The sequence below is a fragment of the Labeo rohita genome, chromosome 16 (assembly GCF_022985175.1).
Source record: "Labeo rohita strain BAU-BD-2019 chromosome 16, IGBB_LRoh.1.0, whole genome shotgun sequence".
In the NCBI taxonomy this organism is placed as follows: domain Eukaryota; kingdom Metazoa; phylum Chordata; class Actinopteri; order Cypriniformes; family Cyprinidae; genus Labeo; species Labeo rohita.
The window spans coordinates 28135784-28156013 of NC_066884.1; the positions used below are offsets into that span (position 1 = coordinate 28135784).

The 20230-nt window shown below is 35.4% G+C and overlaps 3 protein-coding genes across 5 annotated transcripts; 2 read left to right on the top strand and 1 right to left on the bottom strand.

Moving 5' to 3' along the window:
- Positions 1 to 2054: 2054 nt before the first annotated feature.
- Positions 2055 to 10757, bottom strand: ptpn2a (protein tyrosine phosphatase non-receptor type 2a). Of its 3 annotated transcripts, none has more exons than XM_051131441.1 (9): positions 10478 to 10757; positions 9395 to 9485; positions 8931 to 9031; positions 8544 to 8642; positions 6868 to 7005; positions 6571 to 6780; positions 6228 to 6401; positions 5159 to 5343; positions 2055 to 2927 (listed from the first exon to the last, which is right to left on the bottom strand). In XM_051131441.1, exons 1-9 carry the CDS (start codon positions 10532 to 10534, stop codon positions 2735 to 2737), a joined length of 1248 nt encoding a protein of 415 aa, XP_050987398.1. In that variant the 5' UTR covers positions 10535 to 10757; the 3' UTR covers positions 2055 to 2734. The 3 variants fall into 3 exon arrangements, with proteins under 3 accessions (XP_050987398.1, XP_050987400.1, XP_050987399.1); XM_051131443.1 differs by having other exon boundaries at positions 2056 to 2927; positions 5159 to 5346; positions 10478 to 10550; XM_051131442.1 differs by lacking the exons at positions 9395 to 9485; positions 10478 to 10757 and having other exon boundaries at positions 2056 to 2927; positions 5159 to 5346; positions 8911 to 9031.
- A 2168-nt stretch (positions 10758 to 12925) lies between these two features.
- On the top strand, positions 12926 to 14115 carry LOC127178525 (sperm acrosome membrane-associated protein 4-like). Its single transcript, XM_051131452.1, has 3 exons — positions 12926 to 13149; positions 13443 to 13553; positions 13639 to 14115. Exons 1-3 carry the CDS (start codon positions 13062 to 13064, stop codon positions 13851 to 13853), a joined length of 414 nt encoding a protein of 137 aa, XP_050987409.1. The 5' UTR covers positions 12926 to 13061; the 3' UTR covers positions 13854 to 14115.
- A 125-nt stretch (positions 14116 to 14240) lies between these two features.
- LOC127178521 (nucleoporin SEH1-like) lies at positions 14241 to 19714 on the top strand. The gene is made up of 8 exons (XM_051131444.1): positions 14241 to 14514; positions 14655 to 14705; positions 15515 to 15661; positions 16837 to 17048; positions 17956 to 18054; positions 18318 to 18458; positions 18730 to 18884; positions 18963 to 19714. Exons 1-8 carry the CDS (start codon positions 14404 to 14406, stop codon positions 19100 to 19102), a joined length of 1056 nt encoding a protein of 351 aa, XP_050987401.1. The 5' UTR covers positions 14241 to 14403; the 3' UTR covers positions 19103 to 19714.
- The last annotated feature ends 516 nt before the right edge of the window (positions 19715 to 20230 follow it).

Here is a 20230-nt window from a genome sequence, read left to right on the forward strand (position 1 = left end):
TCAGTATTCCTCAAAATGAATAAAAACTGTGAAATGCAAACTCAGAATATGACACAACCCCGCAATAATTAAATATGTTAAATAAAACAAATATCCTTTATGTATTTAATCTCATTTAATTAACCAGTGTCTTTGCTGCTGACCTTCAATGATGCAAATCAGCCATACTAATAAGCAAAAATTACTTTAGATAAATTATTTGTGCTTCATTTTTTTCATAGCTAAAGAGTGATCTCCTGCATAAATGTACTTTTCTTTCAGCCTGAGGTGAATACATTTCACTTTGGTGTAAAAGGGCTTTTACATTAGAATTGTTTTGTATTAAAAACAAAGAAGCAAGCCCTGCCCAGATTTAAAAAGTAACGCAAAAGTAACGTAACACATTACTTTCCAAAGTAACTAACATAATTAGTTACTTTTTCAGGGAGTAACACAAAATGGTAATGCATTACTTTTAAAAGTAACTTTCCCCAACACTGATCATAAAAAATTACTGAAGTAACTAAGGCTTGAAAATACACAGTCTCTTCTGTCTGGATTGACTTATATGGACATGACAACACAAAAACTTTATATTTAGAACCATATGATAATAAATAGTGTTGGGGACTGCAAATGCGTTACGTAATTTGATTACTAAATGTAACTGTAATCTGTTAGTTACTGAGGAAAAAAATCATTAAACTAATTAATTTACAGTTGCTTAAAATGTTAACGATTACAAAGGATGAATATTTATTGTATTAATATTTACTATTTTTGATATGATTTAACCTCAGAACAATCATAAAAGTAAAAAAGAGTTGCTAAAGTCTGATTTTGTGGTGGCTGTGCTTCAAATTATTATAATTTTAATACAAGTGATGAAGGATTTTGAAAGTTTGACAGTTATCAGTGTTGAGTACTACTGTAAGGTTAAATGTTTGAATGTTATGAACAGTTGAAAACATTCATTAGAAATTTAGAAAAGAAAATCAAATGTGATCAGTTACATTAATCCAGTAATTGATATAGTTACACTACTTATTACATTTTAAATAGGGTAATTTGTAATCTGTAACCAATTATATTTTCAGAGAAACTGTCCCAGCACTAATAATACATGTAAAATAACTCAAACCTCCGTGAAAAAGAGAATTACCTCAATAATCTTTTAAATATTTTAGCTAAATTCTGCATTCACAAGTACAGAATAACTGTACTTATACATATATATAGCCTTCATATTATATATATATATATATATATATATAGCCTTTATATTATATTATATATAGTATTAGCCTTTATATTAGCCTTTGCAACATCGCCCTACTGTAATGTACTTTGAAACCATTTCAAAAATGAAAATACATTTCATAAGCTTTTCAAATTCATGTAACTGGCTAAATGCTAAATTTATGTTTATTCTGTATTGCTCTTTATCTCACAGTTATTACTGAACTAAATATAATTTGTAAAAAATATAATTAGAAAAAAAAAAAAAAAAAAAAAACATCAGAGCTTTGGAACTGTAGGGGCATGAGCTCAACCGCTTTTTTCATATTCAATTATGCCCAGACCAGATGTCAATTACATTTGCATGTCCCTTATCTTTGAAAAATGTTATTAGCTTTTAAAAGGTCATCCCTTAAACAGAGCTTGGATCCACTAAGCCATTTTCCCGTACTTGTGACAACAGACTGCTGAGAGGAAAAAGGATTGTTCTTTCCCGGTTGGTCACTTGGCTAGATGGAATGAAATTACCACTCCACCATTAGCCACTTCTGGAAATATTGGATCAATTCCTGGAACCATGGCAGGAAGAGACATCTAATTTGACTCCCATTGATTCTGCTAAGTAATTGGCATTAAACCCACAATGAAATCCTACAGTGTGAGGTAACGGCGTCTGGAAACAAACTTTGATCCCTGGAGACCAAAATAAATCGCCAAGGTTAGTTTAACATCAGTTGTCTAAAAATTAATCAGAACAGGCGTGACACTTCACTGATGTATCCATCTGTGAACATGCAATCTATCAGAATCCGCATTTATTTGCACATCAGTTTTATCCCACGTGCATCGATGCAACAAGAGATACCATTTTTTACGAATGCAAATGAGCTTGATGAACCAGAAAATCAAAGGCACAAGAAATAATGCAAATAACAGGCGACATTTCTTCTTTAGTAAAGAGTTTACTATGTACATTTGAAAGTGGAAACCGGACCACTTATTACATTTGGCTGAATCTACAGTCAGTTTATTACTAGAAGATCCTGAGATGTGTATGTACGGAAACTCACTGGGCTTTGACCTACTAAAAACAAATGAGTCAGCCTATGAATATCCATGCGGAAACTTAGCAAACAGACGCACTTAATAAACTGACTCAGACGGACCGGTGGGGGTCTATTTAACATTGCTCCGCATAAAAACTCAGACAAAATACTGTACAGTGAAAGTTGTTAGGCCTCGAGAACTTACCATGATGGAATTACAACAGTAGTTACAATGTAACTACATCATTCGTTACACTGTAATAACCACTTATGACACAAACATTCATTAAATCATAAAGAACATCCGGGTATGAATGCTTGTAAACACAATCATTCTATGTTTTTTTTTTTTGTTTTTTTTTGGTCATTATCTAGAAACATCCAAGCACCTACTAATATTATGAGTACCATAAGTTGGGTCCCTGGGCAAAAGAAAAGACAAGAAGAAGAATCTGTGGGATAAAACTGCATTACTGGGACAGAAAGGCCCAGCACATGCACAGTCCCAGTGCTACAGCTGCACCAGCACCGACATTTAGGAGAATTGGTTTCCAGAACAGCCAGTTCTCTTTCTTCTTCTCCGAATCACTTAGTTTCAGCTTCATTTGCTGCACCTTCTGTGCCGTGCTGGCTATACGCTCCTCGCGGTTCCGCTTGCGTAGGCTGAAAGTAATAACAGCACATGTATGGTTCATTACTTCACTTAAAAATATGAGCTATTTTTATAGTGTTAGCATAACTATATTACTTAATACATGTCCTTTTTCTAAATATATTTTCACAAACTTGATTATAAAAAGTAGGCATGTTGTGAAATATTATTATAATTTAAAATAACTGTTTCCTATTTAATATATTTAAAAATTGATATAATGTAGTTTATTCCTGTGATGGCAAAACTGAATTTTGAGCATTACCCTAGTCTACGGTGTCACAGATAGTTTAATATACTGATTTAGTGCTCAAGAAACATTTATTATTATTATCAGTGTTAAAAATGGTTGTGCCAACATTTCTGTGAAATCCCTGATAAATTTTTTTCCAAGTTCAAAAGAACATTTATTTAAAATGGAAATCTTACAGCATTAAAACGTCTTTCCTGTCATTGTTAATCAATTAAATGCATCCTTGCTAAATAAAAGTGTTAATTATAAATTATTCATTTATATATTACATATATATATATATATATATATATATATATATTTTTTTTTTTTTTTTTTTTTTTCTATATTTCTGCATAAATATAACGCAAAACATCATCAGATTTTCACACAAGTCTTTAAAGTTGACAAACCAACAACACAAAAATATCTGTGTTTATAAAAAAATAAAAATATCTGTGTTTATAAAAAAATAAAAAATCTGTTGTGACCCCTTTTTAAAGCAATAACTGCAGGTAAGGTTTTTTGTTGATGGTAACTGCTGATCAGTCCTGCACAATGACTTATAGGAATTTTAGCCCATTCCTTAGTACAGAATTTGAGCGCTGTTGAACACTATGGCCAATCAGTGATGTTTAAAAATCGGCTCGACAGCACTCAAATGTGAGCGGGAAATGGACGTTTTTAAAATTTCAGTACCGAAAGTATCGAACGGTACCGTTTGACAGCCCTACTAAGAACTGCTGGCTTCAGGTCTTCCATAACATTTTAATTGGATTAAGGTCTGGATTTTGACTCGGCCGTTCCAAAACATTACCTTTGTTCTTGTTTAACCATTTTTTGGTAGAATGACTTGTGCGCTTGGGGTCGTTGTCTTGCTGCATGATCCACTTTCTCTTTAGATTTTAGTTCATGGACAGATGTCCTGACATTTTACTTTAGAATTTGCTGGTATAATTCAGAATTTATTGTTCCATCAACGATGGCAAGTCGTCCTGGCCCAGATGCAGCAAACAGGCCCAAACCATGATACTACACCACCATGTCTCACAGACGGAATAAGGTTCTTTTTATGCTGGAATGCTGTGTTTTTCTCTTCCAAATATAACATTTTTTATTTAAACCAAAGATTATATTTTGGTCTCATCTGTCCACAAAACATTTCTAATAGCCTTCTGACTTGTCCACATGATCTTTATTAAACTGCAGTCAGACAGCAGTGTTTTTTGGAGAGTTGTGGCTTTCTCCTTGCAACCCTGCCATGCACACCATGGTTGAAGTTTAACATTAACCAATGTGAGAAACGCCTTTAGTTGCTTAGAAGTTACCCTGGGGTTCTTTGCAACCTCGAAAACTATTATACATCTTGCTTTGGAGTGATTATTGTTGGTCAGCCACTTCTGGGGAGGGTAACTGTGGTCTAGAACTTCCTCCATTTGTACACAATCTGTCTGACTGTGGATTTGTGAAGTCCAAACTCTTTAGAGATGGTTTTGTAACCTTTTCTAGCCTGACAACAACTCTTTTTCTGAAGTGCTTAGAGATGTCCTTTTTTTTGTACCATGATTCACTTTCACAAACATGATCAGACTTTAATAGATCCCTGTTCTTTAAATAAAACAGTGCTTAAACTGACACCTAATTGTCATCCGATTGACTGAAAACACTTCTAATTTCACCTTCAAATTAACTGTTAATCCTAAAGATCCACATACTTTTGCAACTCACAAATATTTAACACTGTATAATTTTTCATAATAAATAAATGACAAAGTATACATTTTCATATCATTTGTTTAATTGGGTTCTCTTTGTCAATTTTCAAAACTAGAAAATCTGATACAATTTTTGGTTATGCAGAAATATAGAAGATTCTAAAGGGTTCACAAACTTTCAAGCAGCACTATATATATATATATATATATATATATATATATATATAGTACTGTTGTTATAATCATGGTTGCTCAGCTATCAGTTTACAATATAAAACTTTTTATTTCCTCTTACCTTAATGTTTTTAACTCTGTATGGTCTTCCTTTTGTGAATGTATGCTGTCTCGTTCTCTTCCTGGATCATGTGTATCTGTACAAGTGTCAGACTGTCCGTTGAGTTTCTCTGAATTCAGGATGCAGCTCGGAGAAGATGAAACCAAATAAGCTTCTGGCTCCTGCCATTCTTTAGGCTGCTGCTGCTGCTGCCAGTGTAAAAGGTTAAGGGTTAGTGACACAGTACATGTCCTATATATACATATATATATATATATATATATATATTTTTTTTTTTAAATAATAAATATATTTTTAAATTAAACGTATGTTTTAAATAATGTAATTTATTGAAATGTATAAAAAAGGTCTATAAAACTAAAGAATGTCACATTTTATTATAAGCTGTCAACACATGCATGTTTTACCAAATAAGAAGGACAGCACTTTTAAAATTCATCCCACTATTTGATGTGAGCATAAGTACTGGGACAGATGAACTTAAGGCAGATGTAAATGCCTTTAATTCAGCTAATTCCAACAGCTGCTTGTTTTGGGGAGTTTCTGCCTTTAGTCTTTTCTTCAGCTGGTGAAATTAATGTTCAATCAGATTTAAATCTGGAGATTGGCTTTGACTTTTTTTTTTTGGACTGATAAACTCCTTGACTGAACTGGCAGGGTATTTTGGGTCATTGTCCTGATGCAATGTGAAGCGCTTTCTAATGAGTCTGGTGGCATTTTCTTAAATATTGTTAGCCAAGTTGGTTTTGTACCCTTTCAAATTCAATTCTGCTGCTGCCATCATACATTAAGTGACCATGAAAATTGAGAGAGCCTATTCCAGAGGCAGCCATGCATGCCCATGCCATGACACCACCTCCACCATGCTTTACTGATGAGGTTGTATGCTTAGGATCATTTGCAGTCCCCTTTTTTCTCCACACTTTTGATTTCCCATCACTTAGATAAAGGTTAATCTTTGTCTCTTTGAATATTTTAGGAATAGTATAATATAATGCAAATAAACGCAAAACATACTGGTTATTACTACTTAAACTACTTAAAATCAAATGTAATAATGCAGTCTTACCATGTTTGATACCTGTAGGGTCGATTCTCCCAGGATGCTCTTTGCTCCCTCCATGACAGCCATATATGAAAATCGAAGCTGATCTGGTGTTTGGATAAGGCCCATTCGATACTCTCTCATATCTAACAAAACCTTTTGTATGTCCACAGATGAAGGGTCTTTCCTCTTGTCCATCTATAAATACAAAACAACACTGAAGTGTCAGTTCCACAGTATTGTACTTCATAATGGGAATGTTTTGGCTCTAATTCAAAAAATTTTTTTTACAGCCACACATAATGAATGTAAGAAATGATTATGTGCTATGGAACCTTTATTGAATGTTTTGTAACTACAGTCTTACCAATACAAGGCAGGTGTCAACCAATGAGAAAGTTCCAGATCTCCCTATTCCTGCACTGCAGTGGACCACCGCAGGGCCGTTCTCTGGCCCTAATGAGTCAGACTCTCGAACTTTAAAAAGGAAGTTGAGGAATGTTTCTGGGGACTCTGGCACGCCAAAATCAGGCCACGTTGTGTAATGAAAATGGTAGATGTCTCTGGTTTCTCCTGTCTAAAATACCGGACAAAATAATAAAACAACTATTTCTCATGTCTTTTCTAAGATTTCAGTGATGTAATAATTTAACATTACGTTCACCTTGCAGTTTTTAAGTTCTAATAGTCTGATTGTGTAATTCGGTTTGACATCCTCAAGCTCCAGAGTCACCATAAACCCAGTGTCACTGAAATCCATGTCTCGCTCCTCCTTTGATGGCCAATACTGCGCACATTTCTCCTGTTTAGGTTGAACAAAAGTAGCAAAAAACATTTCAAAATGATTTTTTTTTTCAGCTAAGCAAGAAAAATCTCATTACTATTTACACTACCAGTCAAAAGTTTTTGAATGGTAAGATTTTTTTTTTTTTTTTAAATGTTTTTAATGTTTTCTCTTCTGCTCACCAAGCCTAAATTTATTTAATCCAAAGAACAGCAAAACAGTAACATTTTGAAATGTTTTTACTATTTAAAATAATTGTTTTCTATTTTAATATATTTTAAAATGTAATTTATTCCTGTGATTTCAAAGCTGAGTTTTAAGCATCATTACTCCAGTCACATGAAATCATTCTAATATTCTGATTTGCTGCTTAAAAAAAAATATTATTATTGTTATTATCAATATGTAAACAGCTGAGTAGAATTTTTTTCAGGTTGCTTTGATGAATACAAAGTTCAGACTAAGAGCATTTATTTGAAATAGATCTTCTATAAATGTATTTATCATCACTTTTCTCTTTTGATCAATTTAAAGCATCCTTGCCAAGTTAAAGTATTAATTTCTATCATTTCTTTCCAACCCCCCCAAAAAATAAAAAATTATACTGACTCCAAGTTTTTGAATGATATAGTGTATAATGTTGAAAAAAAACGTTTTATTTCAAATAAATGATAATATTTGGATCTTTCTATTCATCAAAGAACCCTGGAAAAAATGTACTCAACTGTTTTAAATATTGTGGATAATAATAATAATAATAATAATAATAATACATTATTCATGAACAGCAAATCAGCCTATTAGAATGATTTCTGAAGGATCATGTGACACTGAAGACTGGAGTAATGATGCTGAAAATTTAGCTTTGAATACAGGAATAAATTACATTTTAAAATATATTCAAATAGAAAGCAGTTATTCTAAATAGTAAAAAATATTTCTAAATATTCCTGCTTTTGTTGTATTTTGGTTTAAATAAAGGCAGGCTTGGTAGAGACTTCTTTATAAAACCTTAAAAATCTTACTGTTAAAAAACTGACAAATATAATTGACAAAAACCTCAAGACAATTCTTTTAATAATTATGGGTAAGATATATATCAACATTCAAAAGTTTGGGGTCAGCATTTATTATACAGTTAACAAGAGTAAAATTGTGAAACATTATTACACTTTAAAATAACTGTTTTATATTTTAACACATTTTAAAATTAACTTTATTCCTGTGATAGCAAAGCTGAATTTCAGAAATCATTCTAACATGCTGATTTGCTGCTAAATAAATATTGCTTATTATTATCAGTGTTGATATCAGTTGTGCTGCTTATTATTTTTGTGGAAGCCATAACACATTTTTTTTTTCAGGATCATTTGCTAAAAAGAAAGTTCAGCATTTTTTTGTAATGTAAAAGTCTACTGCATCTCTGCTAAATAAAAGTAATAATTTATTTTTAAAATCTACACTTGCTGACCACAAACCGTTTCTTTTAAAAGAAATGTTACGTAAATGTAAAAACAAAGCAAGGCCAAGAACAAACAATGTTTGTGTTCACTCACCGAGCCTTTCTCTATAACTCTGTTAAGCATAATAACTGCTTTGCAACGTTGTTCCCAAATCATTTGCCAGAAGTGACCACAAGTGTTCCTCAGTGGGCCCTGCAGAAAGAGAAATGTATCTGCAATTACATTAGAGAATACACAAACAAGCTGGCTCAGTGCAAAAGAAACGTAGGTTACATTAAATTACAATCTATGAGACATTCTTCTTTGTTCTACAAAAGGATGTTAAAAAGACAGGTTTCATGATGCTAAACACAACAACAGGGGAAATGTGTAAATCAGATTTGTTTGTATATAAGAAGCACATGTAAATGTGTATTTAGTTCATTAATGTAAGTCAGCTAAACGCAAACAGTGGACTTACTTTTTCCATTACTGCCATACCTGTGTCAATATGTACCTTCTCTGGGCCTCTTCTATGGTAATTAAGCTCGCATTTATGTAGTCATTCTCTGAATTTTCTAATCTCACTCGACTGTGATCATCTTAACACAAAAATGCAGGTTATTCAGAGACAGTCAGAACAAATATTTTGGCTTTTCATGTTAAATTCACAGTTTTTAAATGAAAAATTCTTAATAAAAAAATCTGTATGACTGTCTTTCCTCCAGTACACAGACTAAGTCACTATTGACTTTCACTACATTTTTCCTTTACGCAATAAAAGTAAATGGTGACTAAGGCTGTTATTCTGTGTCCTTTTTAGTTTACAGAGGGAAAAGCAGTCATACAGATGTGAAACATCATGATGCTGGCTAAATAACGATAACAATGTTGGTGAACCGTCCTTTTAAAGGCTACAAAATGAGTGAAACATTGTTAAAATGGTTTACACAGAAGGAACTTACAAGGGCTGACATCTCTATATCTATTCCTGTTGCGGTTTTCTGGGAACTTTGCCACTTTGTAGGGACACTCCTGAGACTGGTTACGGATTTCCTAGAAAGTGATTACAAAATAACAAACATCAGTGTGAAACCCCCTTAAAAAAACACTCTCATATATTACATGACCTGTAGAACCTGCATAAACGTTTCTTCCGTTTTAATACGGCAAAAGGAAGAGGAACTGTTATTAAAATCTAAATAAAGAACATAAAACGGTCAGAATAAAATATATACAGTAAAATAAGGGGGGTTGGGCTTGTGGGACTATCTGGCTGAGTTATAGAGAACTGACAGCTTCGGTTCTTCAGTTCTTGGGAAGCGCTCGTCAGTTCTCAGAAACCATATCAGTGCATGGAGGTGTGTCAAAACCTAGCGACCTCCCTAACTTGACGGCATTTTTGAGTATCATAAACGCACACGCCGGGGGTTAGAAGGCGACAGCGATCAGATGGCATTTAGGATGACGAGACTTTTAGAAAGCACATGGTGCCTAAAAACCTAACATGAATTCGTGATGTCTTGAAATGCTGTCTAGGTAGATAGCTCACAAGGTGTTGAGACACAGCCCACGTGCTCACAGGAAGCTGCTCTAATGCACCGCACTGTGACATGACCACTCATGCACTTCACATTCTGGCATTTACTTAGTGTAAACAAGTTATTTTAACACATGACAATTCGCTGAATAGTTTTATTCGTTTTGCTCGTTGACAAGAATTGAAAATAATAAACCGATTCAGTGCAAAATCGCTGTAAGACCACTTCCACTCAGGTTCAGGTTTGCCGAGCTGAAATGATTCACAAAAGAAGATTATTTCAGATTTAGCTGAAGGCAGTACATTTGTGTGGACCGTATTTCTTGGTATTGCGCGCATGCGCTGTAGCGCAAAGTTGAATTGCCCGTTCGTTCTCACGGCCTGAGTACTTGCATAGGACTATTAGATAAACATTACAAATCTATCAGGGGAGAATACAGCAGCTGTCCCAAGCGTTCACCCTAAGAACGGTTCATATTTAATCATTCAGAAGAACAATATGACTTACATTATAAAGGTTTTGCCACTGTCCAGATGAATCGATGTTCTCAAACTCCTGATCCATTTTTTTCCGAAGCGGGGTTATTCAAATAGGAAATGGTTAAATCATATATCGTCTGAGCTGAAACGAGGGGTCGCTATTCCATTGTTAAAAATTGTCATGATCCCCTGAAAACGGCAAGAGGAACGGTGCAGTGCGATGTTAACCCTCATCAAAGAGGATAAAATTACCAGCACTTTCAGCACCCCCATCGGCTACTTCCGTGTGCCAGTGGAGAGCGAGAAAACGGCGCCCTCTGTTGGCAAGAGTCGACATGGCTACCTTGATTACTTCCAGGTAGTGCTGGAGATTCATTCAAATGAGTCGAATCCTTTGAATCGTTTCACCAAAATGATTCTTTTTATGTTTATTTTAATTATTGCTGAAAACAAGAGCAGAACAGCGAACAGTGAGATACAAAACCGTACAAAATATAAAATATCAACAGAATTAAGTAAAAAGAAATACATCAATTAAAAAAATAAATAAATACAATAGAGGGCCATTATATTACATACGATTACTTACACAAAGACCTTTAACCCAAAGCAAATTCTAACCATCTTTATAGCTTTCTTAATTAGTAGACACCGAAATCACGTTCAAAAAAATCTCCAGTTTTCTTAAAGGGAACTCTGAATATTAAGACTTGAATGACCTAATATAACGTAAATGGTGTATTTTACTGAAATATGTTGTTGAAAACCCATGAAAGCTTTACATTATTTTAAAAAATCCACACTGTTTTATTCATATTTTGGACTATGGGGGGCGCCATTATTTTGATGATGTAAAATGGTTGCACTTGTTAAGTGCTACCTGTTAGTATTTTTACCAAGTACTGCTCACTGCAGAGCCGAACGGCCTCCAGCTCCCCCTCTCTGGAGGTCCAGCACCACCTGTGTGAGCTAATGGGTGGAGTTAGGGTTAGGATAGGGTAAGGGGTAGGGTTAGGGCTCCTCCCATCTGGCTCTGCAGGGAGCCACCCTCTTATTTTTACTGCCACACACAACTTGGAAAATAAAAAGCTGATACAATGCCACATTGTGTGGCTTTTAATTGTAATTTTAGGTTTAAGTGAGAAGAAAAGTCAAGAGAAGTGATGTAAATCTTCACTGCTTTCCTAGCAATAAGAAGAAGGGGGAAATGGGAAGATGCTTGTGGACGTATAAAGCTTCCTAAAGAGCCGTGTCTGTATTCTCTCCACTTTAACCCTTTCTTCAACCCTCTGAGGCTTTTAGTAGACCACAGCTACTGAAAGAGCATACAAACGGCAGAAACAAGAAATGCTAAATGGCATCCTGGCAGGATGTAAACATGTTGGCGCATTTCATGACGCTGCAGCCACTGAAGGAGTTTCTCAGCATGGATTTCACTTGATATCCGAGGGCATTTAGACTCCTTGTCAATGGAAAATCGATGGTATGGCTTTTGGTTTAAGCCTACGCTTATATCCATCGCCACCGATAAAATTTTTCAGTAGCTGTGGTCATCGTATCAGTATTTAATTTTCTGAGTTTTGTATTCCAAGTTGTGTTGTGGTAAAAACAGCAACAGGAAGCGCCAGTAGCTCATAGAGTGCAACCATTTTACATCATAAAGGCACCCTCCATAGTCAAAAATATGTGTGGATTTTTTAAATAATGTAAATCGTTCATGATTTTCTACTACGTGTCAGTAAGATACATTATTTACATTATATTAAACCACACAAGTCTAATACCCAGGGTTCCCTTTAAAAAGACCACACAGACAGGTTTAGAATTACCAAAATGATTCATACACTGACTCATCATAAATGTTAGATCGTCGTCATGCCAATTGAGGTCCATGCTTGTGTGCAAGAGTGGTTTATTCACTCAAGTCGTTAACCAACAAAGTATCACGATCTTTTCTAAATTTCCTCGTTTACAATCAAGTTGTCAAATGTCAGCTAAGCTTATTTTCTCCTCCATCCTCATTCACCAATTTTAAGCATGACTTTTATCAATCTATCAATGAAAAATACAACATTAAGCATAGATTTTAAAAAGCATACTAGCATTACTATTTCTGCCATACAATATCTTTATAAGGCCGGTGTATGTTCCGAATTAAGCGAGTCAATGAGATTAAGTGAATGAGATCATTTGTTCGATTTAAAGATTTATTTGAATTCATTTACACAGATAAGACGCTACTTCAAGAAAAAACGATTGAAAAGATTTCCTTTTAATTTACCGAACGTTCTCTCTTCTAACTCGTTGTCTTGGTGTCATGAAGTAAATGTAACAGATTGCATAATACGGACAACTTAAATAGTACAGCTTTAGCCTTTAATTGCGATTGAAAAGGATGTTTGAACGTGCACGTGATGCATTTGTCTGGCGCTACACGAAACAGCTGCTTCTTATAAATGGTTAATAGGATCATGCTTTTATCCCTCTCACACCTTATCACGCATTATTCAACGCAATCCCCATTGTCACCCACGATTGTATAGACTAGCTATCGGTTTGGTAACTCTCGTTTGTTAAGAACATATCCAGCTCAAGGTGTTGCTTTCATATTTATGGACTTATCTACTTTTAAAACTCACTTAAACATGAGAGGAAATACTTTTGTTGCCTTTGTGATGGTGATGTCTTTGTTTTGCTTGGGTAAGTCAATAATTTCCCTGGAATTTGAGAAGTAGCCTAGTCAGTATGAATGCTATATTGTAACAAAATGTTTTTGTTTCAAATAAATGGTAAATGAATTTTGTAAAACGCTTATTTACATACTATATTTTAAATAGGCTCACAGCAGTGTGATTAAGTCCCTGTGTATCTGAAGTTTGAGTGTTTAATAACTTTTAATGGCATTTGAAAGTATTGTTAGCAATGCAAACTACAAATCTGTTCCATTATAACTAATTAGAAAATAATACACTTTAATTTCCCCTTGTTTACAGGACAAACACTTGAATGCTTTCGGTGTGAGCTTGGATTTTGGAATATGTGTTACACTACCAAGACAAACTGCAGTGATGGTGAATTGTGTTATGTGGGAACTGGAAAAGCAGGTAAATGTGATGCTCAACTTCCATTTTCAGGATATCTTTTACACACCTGTCCCTCTTTGTGAATGCTCTCCCTTTGGTTTTTCAGCTTCAGTCCTGGATATAAAGGTGATGGGGTGTCTTCCCATGGAGGAGTGCAACAAGACAACCGTTGTAGAGTTCCTTGCCAATAAGACTTTATACACCTTGAAAACCACCTGCTGTGAGGAAGACTTTTGCAACGCTGGCCCTCCAATTCAGTTGTCCCTTGCTCCTCTTTTGCTTACCATACTTCTCATTGCTGAAATGATGGGTGTGTTTTGATGATTTTCCAAAATGTAATGGTTATATAAGGGATCGGAGGCTCTTTTCATGTTTACATTGTTCACATACTGTTCCTGTTTTTTCTGTTTTGCATGATCTAAAACCGCTGCCTTCATGCCATAGCACATTTTTGGATGCTCTTTTCTAGCCGGTTGATTTGTTGATCCAAACGAGTAAATTATAGATGCACTTTAAAATACGCTACCTAATGTTTTCTTACCACAAACATGTTTTACTGTTAAATGAATGCAAATATCAAACATTCATGGTCAATGTTGTCTTTTGCACGGTTATGTTGCATGCAATAGAGGGCGTTGTTTCACCAAAATGCTAGGCGGCCTTACTGCGCATGCTCAGAGGTGCACTGATCTTCACGTCACCCACTACAATATTTCATCCGATCTTTTACTATGAAGATCTGAAGCACATGCTTTCCAAGTCCAACGTGATTGGACCGCTTGCAACTTCACGTTTGAAAAAGTAGGGAAGTGCGTAAGTTCATGTTTACTTCCCGCGTGCAATTATCAGGAAGGGTAGTTAATAAAAAAGGATGTTTGTCGCTCGAAGCATCGCAGCAGATCATAAAGATCTGATTCACGATGTTTCTTATGATTTCCACGGGCGGAGAATGGCAACGTGCTCCAGCGACCAGAGCATTAAGGTAAATGCTTTCTCACCCCATGGCCTGCTAGAGTGTGTTTGCAACCGATGTGGTTAACATGCATGCAGTGTAAATTTAAAAGTACATGAATAATGACATGACGTGTGGAAATCTTTAGGCTTTGTATTTCTTTCACGTAGGTGTGGGATAAAGGTGATAATGGAGAATGGAACTGCACAGCCAGCTGGAAAGTAGGTCTTGCCATAAAACAGTGATTCTCAACCAGGTGTCCTGTGCCCACTAGGGGGCATCAGCAAACATCAAAGGGGCCAGAGGATAAACTTTTTCAATTAATCAATTATTGTTCATTTACTGACATGATTATAATTCTAATTTGAATGAAAATACTAAACACACAAAATCAAGTTTGAAATGACACATCGTCCCCAGACTCCATGTCAGGGCACTGGATGATGAAACATTTAAATTATTAATATATTGAAAGTAATGTAATTGTAGTCTAAATTAAAATGTGAACACGCACACAAAATCAACATTGGAATCACATTTCTTCCATCCCCCTCTTCACTGTACCTTTTATTGAAGCTTTGGAGTCAAACAAATTGTGGTTAATTTTTGATATATCAGTGCTGTCAGTTTCTGCTAATAAAATTTGAAAACAAGTAACTATGGCATAATTACAGCTGTGCTGAAATCAATTATTTAATATGGGAGGGTCCTTTGACATTGTGTTGAAGGACAGTGTGGGGCCTTTGGGTCATAAAGGTTGAGAACAGCTGTCATACCACTGCAAGATATTCCTAAATCTTCGCTAAACAGACATATTCTGTACATTAAGGTGGGAAAAAAGAGATTGGTGGAAAAATTGACAAGTTTTGTGAGAATTTTTTTCTTCATCTCAACATGTAGTTCTCTCATTCAGATAGTTTACCGGTTTGATTTTGGCTATCATTAATTGGTGTAGACTCACAGTATTGATCATTCTTATTAGTTGTATTGGGTTTTTGGCTGTAATTTGATGACAACTTGTGTTTTGTAGACTCACAGTGGCTCAGTTTGGAGAGTGACCTGGGCCCATCCAGAGTTTGGACAGGTGTTGGCATCCTGCTCCTTTGATCGTACTGCGATAGTATGGGAGGAGATTGTTGGAGAGTCCAATGACAAACAACGAGGACAAAGCCACTGGGTAAGAGATCATTTCTAGTGTGCACATTTACCCTCTTATAGAATAAGTTGCATTTTATTACACTTAAAGGAAAAGTTCACTTCCAGAACAAAAAAATACAGATAATTTACTTACTTTCTTTCTTCAGCAGATAAGAAATTATGTTTCTTGAGGAAAAAACTTTAGGAATTATCTCCATATAGTAATGGCGCCCCCAAGTCTGAACTTCCAACATGCAGTGTAAATGTAGTTTAAATGCAGCTTCAAATAGTTCTAAATGATTCCAGGCAGGGAAGAAGGGTCTTATGTAGCAAAACGATCAATCAATTTGTTTTGAAAATGACAACCTACTTTTTAACCTCAAATGCTTGTCTTGTCTAGGTCTGCTTGAACTGTTTTTTTTCAAGGTCAATACAGTTAGGGTGTGTCAAAAACATCAAATGCACTTTACAAAAAAAGGGGCAAAATAGCAATGTAGGACAATTTTGACGCTGAAGGAGAAAGCGAGATGGGAGTTTTTCAGCATACCTTAACTTTGACCTGGATTGCACGGACTGCACATGTGCATCGCAGAGACGAGACAAGATGAGCATTTAAGGTTAAAAAGTGCATGAATAGTTAATTTGTTTGGAAAATGACCAATCGTTTTGCTAGATAAGACCCTTCTTTTTCGGCTGGGATCATTTAGAGCCAATTGAAGCTGCATTTAAACTGCATTTTGGAAGTTCAGATTTGAGGGCACCATAGAAGTCCGCTATATGGAGAGAAATTCTGGAATGTGTTCCTCAAGAAACATGATTTCTTTACAATTGAAGAAAGAAAGACACAAACATCTTGGATGACAAGAAGGTGAGTAAATTATCTGTACATTTTTGTTCTGGAAGTGAACATCTCCTTTAATACATGGGTGCAAAACGAGGCTTTAACTTTATAATTAAGAGTTGCTATATGGCGTATAATACCAAGTGTACTCTCTTATGTATTTGTTGTTGAAGAATTTCATTTTTGACTTCAGTCAGTTTGACTGCTAAGAGTTAAGACATACATACTTATGTTGCACTGCGTATATTTTGGCAGTTTACTGTATACATGGCAGAGAAAGCTGTTATCTATGCTAAACATTGCCAGGGTATGTATAAGTTTGGTACATTACAATAGTCAACATTTACTGTATATCTCCCCTGTTTTTACATCAGATAAAGAGGACCACACTCGTGGACAGCCGGACATCTGTGACCGATGTGAAGTTTGCACCAAAGCACATGGGCTTAATGCTGACGACATGCTCTGCAGACGGGGTGGTCCGAATCTACGAGGCCCCTGATGTGATGAACCTGAGCCAGTGGTCCCTTCAGCATGAGATCTCATCCAAACTCTCCTGCTCCTGCATCTCCTGGAACCCTTCAAGGTGAAAATTCACAAATGATAGAGAACATATCTATGTGTAAAGCAATGTAAGCATGTACACCTACACTACTCTGCAAATGTGAACATTTTGTAACTTACTTTTGTATTGGATTTTGTAATCCTCCATCTAAAAAGTTTCAGATAAGTGATAGACTTTTTACAGAAGGGTGAAACTGCTGTGTTGTCATTGGATCTGTGACCGCAAATAGCACGGATGTTGTACATGCTTGTCACCATTGAACAGTGTGATCAAACTTACAGGAGAAGTTCACTTCCAGAACAAAAATTTACAGATAATGTACTCACCCCGTTGTCATCCAAGATGTTAATGTCTGTCTGTCTGTCTGTCTTCAGTCGTAAAGACTTTTTTTTGTGTGGTAAAACATTTCAGGATTTTTCTCCATATACTGGACTTCATTGGCGCCCCTGATTTTGAACGTCCAAAATGCAGTTTAAATGCAGCTTCAAAGGGCTCTAAACAATCCCAGCCGAGGAAGAAGGGTCTTATCTGTTGAAACGATCGGTTATTTCCAAAAAAAATGTCTTGTCTGCCTGAACTTCCGGTTCATGACAGTTAGGGTATGTTGGAAAAAAAACTCCCATCTCATTTCCCATCTCCAACTTCAAAATCGCCTACATTGCTGTTTTACCTTTTTTGTAAAGGGTGTTTGATCTTCTTTGCATGGTCGCTTTGTAAACACTGGGTTGGTACTTCTGCAGCGACATAGGATGATTTTAAAGTTGGAGGAGAAAATGAGATGGGAGTTTTTTGACATGCCATAACTGTCATGAAAAGTTTCTTTTGACTTTCAAGACTTCTCACACTATTTTTAAGACTATATTGTCTTGATAAACTGAATCAATAAATGCACCGTCCTCATTAATAAAATATGTATTTTTCTTTACAGTTCTCGAGCTCATGCTCCTATGATTGCAGTGGGTAGCGATGACAGCAATGTGACGTATGGCGGCAAGGTTCAGATATACGAGTATAATGAAGTTACAAGGTTTGCCTTCAATTCCTTTTGTCTGTTTGTAGGCTACATCACACTTATCAAAAATAAGAAAAAGAAGAAAAAAACGAACATTAACATTTCAGACATTCTAAAGCTGGATTTAGAATGGTTGGAAACACAACTGTCATTGTCACACTGACTTAAGAAGTACCAACAGTAACCGCAAACCTTCCATACATGTTTTTATACTCATTTTATGTGTTTTAACCTTCACATTAAGTTAATTTTTTTTTACTTTATTTTCATGGTTATAGGAAATATGCCAAAGCTGAGACACTGATGACAGTTACAGATGCTGTACATGATATTGCATTTGCTCCTAATCTGGGACGGTCTTTCCACGTACTTGCTATTGCAACCAAAGATGTGCGCATCTTCAAACTGGTCCCCCTCCGGTGAGCAAAATGAAACCAAATTATTATTACAGTAGAATGGGATTAATATATGTTGTGTAATAATGCCATGTGTTTTTCCTTATTGTTTAACCATGCACATCATCTATACATTTAATTATAATATTCAATATTTACATTTTTATGTTCGGGTTCTTTAAAAATAAAAAATTGTTTTAAAAGATTACTGTTCATAGATGTTTGGTTGTATTGTAATTGAAAGCCAATAGATTTACCTCAATATGCCTCAAATGTTTTTTTGTTTGACTAACAGAAAGGACAGCTCTTCTTCAGCACCCACTAAATTTGAGGTGCAGGTCCTGGCCCAGTTTGACAGCCATAACTCTCAGGTTTGGCGTGTCAGTTGGAACATCACCAGTACAATTCTGGCTTCCTCTGGCGATGATGGGTGTGTGAGACTTTGGAAAGGTGAGGATTTGTAATAACAATCAAAAAATGCAACTACTGGAGTGACATTAATTTATTGTAATTTGACTGTTTCACCAGCAAACTACATGGACAATTGGAAATGCACGGGTATCCTAAAGGGAGATGGTAGTCCAGTATCGGGTCAGCCTGGTGCTCTGAGTGGCATCCTGGGATCTGCAGGTGCACAGAGTGCTCTAAATGGGGCCACTGGAAGATAGATAGCATACAGTAGGACTACCCTGAGGAAATCTGGAGCTGAGCACTTCTTTGATGCTGGACTTCACACTGAGACCAACTGATTGTGCTTGCTGGACATGCAACGGGACTGGCACTTACCATGGGTTCATTATTATTATTCACTGCCTTCAAGGAATGTTCTAAGTTGACTTTTCTTTCGATCTGTAGAATTGTTTTACTCTAAAGACAGACTGTGAAAAACACATGGGCTTTTGCCTATTTCAGAATTTTGTACATGTTTAAATGGATGTTCTGATCATGAAAACACATGATATCCATATAAACCATGTTATTTCAATTGTTTTGTTAACATGATTAAGGGAAAAAAAACAGATGCTGTTATTACAAGGTTTTAAAGTATTTGTTTAATTGACTTTTCTTGCACTCTCTTCTATTATTGTACGAAAATCATAAAGGTTAAGGTTTAAGCAGCTGGTATACATGAAGTACTCAAACATTTGATCTTATTTTATTTGAATCATGCATTTCTGCAATTACTTTTTATAGATGATTTGATTTACATGTAAGGCCAAACGTTTCTGTGAAGAAAAGGGGTTGTATTAAATGCCACGGTGTTAAACACTTGCACAGAACTGTTTTTATGTGTCATTCATGTAATAGTGGATTGTATATAAAAATCTGACAGGGCCTTAAAAAGCTAGATGTTTTTAGCACCACAGTCAGTCTAATAATGGATCTTGTTCTCATTCATTTTCTGTATTTTTAGTGGTCCAATAAGCAGTATTTTCTACAATTCTAAAATTTATTATTGTGTATGAGTACACATATCTTGTCCTGCACTCTTGAACTTTGTGTGTGGTCTTAAATCCAAATAATTATTTCTAGTCTCAGTTTTATCAGACAGTCCAAATGTGCACAAAACGTTTGGGAATTACAATACGTGTTTAGTAAGCAACTGTCATGTACGGCTCCCACAGCTGCTCTTAGTCTCAGCTGCTCTGTGGGTCACATTTCACGATCTCGTAGTTTATATGGGACGTCATTTGTAATTCCGAAACTATAATTATATAATAATTTTAAAACATTTAAATGTTTGATTGTAAGACATACAACTAACCTAAGTCATCATGCATTCCGAATTTTATTGC